This window comes from Apaloderma vittatum, unplaced genomic scaffold (genome assembly GCF_000703405.1).
Source record: "Apaloderma vittatum isolate BGI_N311 unplaced genomic scaffold, ASM70340v1 scaffold26517, whole genome shotgun sequence".
In the NCBI taxonomy this organism is placed as follows: Eukaryota; Metazoa; Chordata; class Aves; order Trogoniformes; family Trogonidae; genus Apaloderma; species Apaloderma vittatum.
In genome coordinates this window covers 2,495-3,157 of record NW_009728221.1, presented here as the reverse complement: position 1 = coordinate 3,157, position 663 = coordinate 2,495, and the positions used below count along the sequence as shown (strand labels likewise).

The 663-nt window shown below is 52.5% G+C and overlaps 1 protein-coding gene across 1 annotated transcript in view; it reads right to left on the bottom strand.

Moving 5' to 3' along the window:
* Positions 1-546: 546 nt before the first annotated feature.
* Positions 547-663, bottom strand: part of CDT1 (chromatin licensing and DNA replication factor 1) — a gene marked incomplete at its 5' end in the record, with an annotated part of 2,239 nt that continues 2,122 nt past the window's right edge. The window contains one exon of the mRNA XM_009874009.1: positions 547-663. This exon is cut by the window's right edge and continues 59 nt beyond it. Coding sequence (XP_009872311.1) covers positions 547-663 — 117 coding nt within the window.

Below are 663 nucleotides of genomic sequence, written 5' to 3'. Positions count from 1 at the left end.
AGTCAGCTATATTTAAAACATTTAATACAAATGTGTTTTGACAAGTCCTGTAGTTGTTTCCAGATAGAGCGCTGGAGATGCAGCATTTTTCCCCTCCCTTAAAAACAGAACGAGGCCCAGAACTCCAAAAACATCAATTTGCGACTTCTTCTCTCACTCCTTCCTGCTTATCCCCCCTCTCTCACCCTGCCCAGTCCTGCCTCCACCCCACCAAGGCCCTTAATGGAAGAAACCTCCTGCACCAAACCTTCAGGAGAAACCTCCTGCACCCAAACCTTTGGGAGAACACGGCAAAGCTAAGAAAATTAGCTCCTTTTCAACTTCTTGCATCAACACCCCATGGACACGGGGCTGCCTGTCTTCGGCTTGAGGGTTAGGGGAGCTATGGAGCTCATGGACTGGTGGAGGAATTACATTAAGGCGGTTTGTTCTATCTCGGACATCCCTGAGGACGAACGTCCCCCCACACCAGATCCCAGAGCGCCGTCGGGATTTGCTACACCTAGAGGAGATTGCACAGGGGAAGCCTCGACTCTCAGAGGGAGCTCAGAGGGCTTCTGCCTCCTTCGCCGCCTTGGTGAGCCTCTCGGTGACGAAGCCGAGGTCCTTCCCTTTGTCCAGTTTGATGTAGGTGTCCGTCCGGATGGTGTGGATCCCCACCCA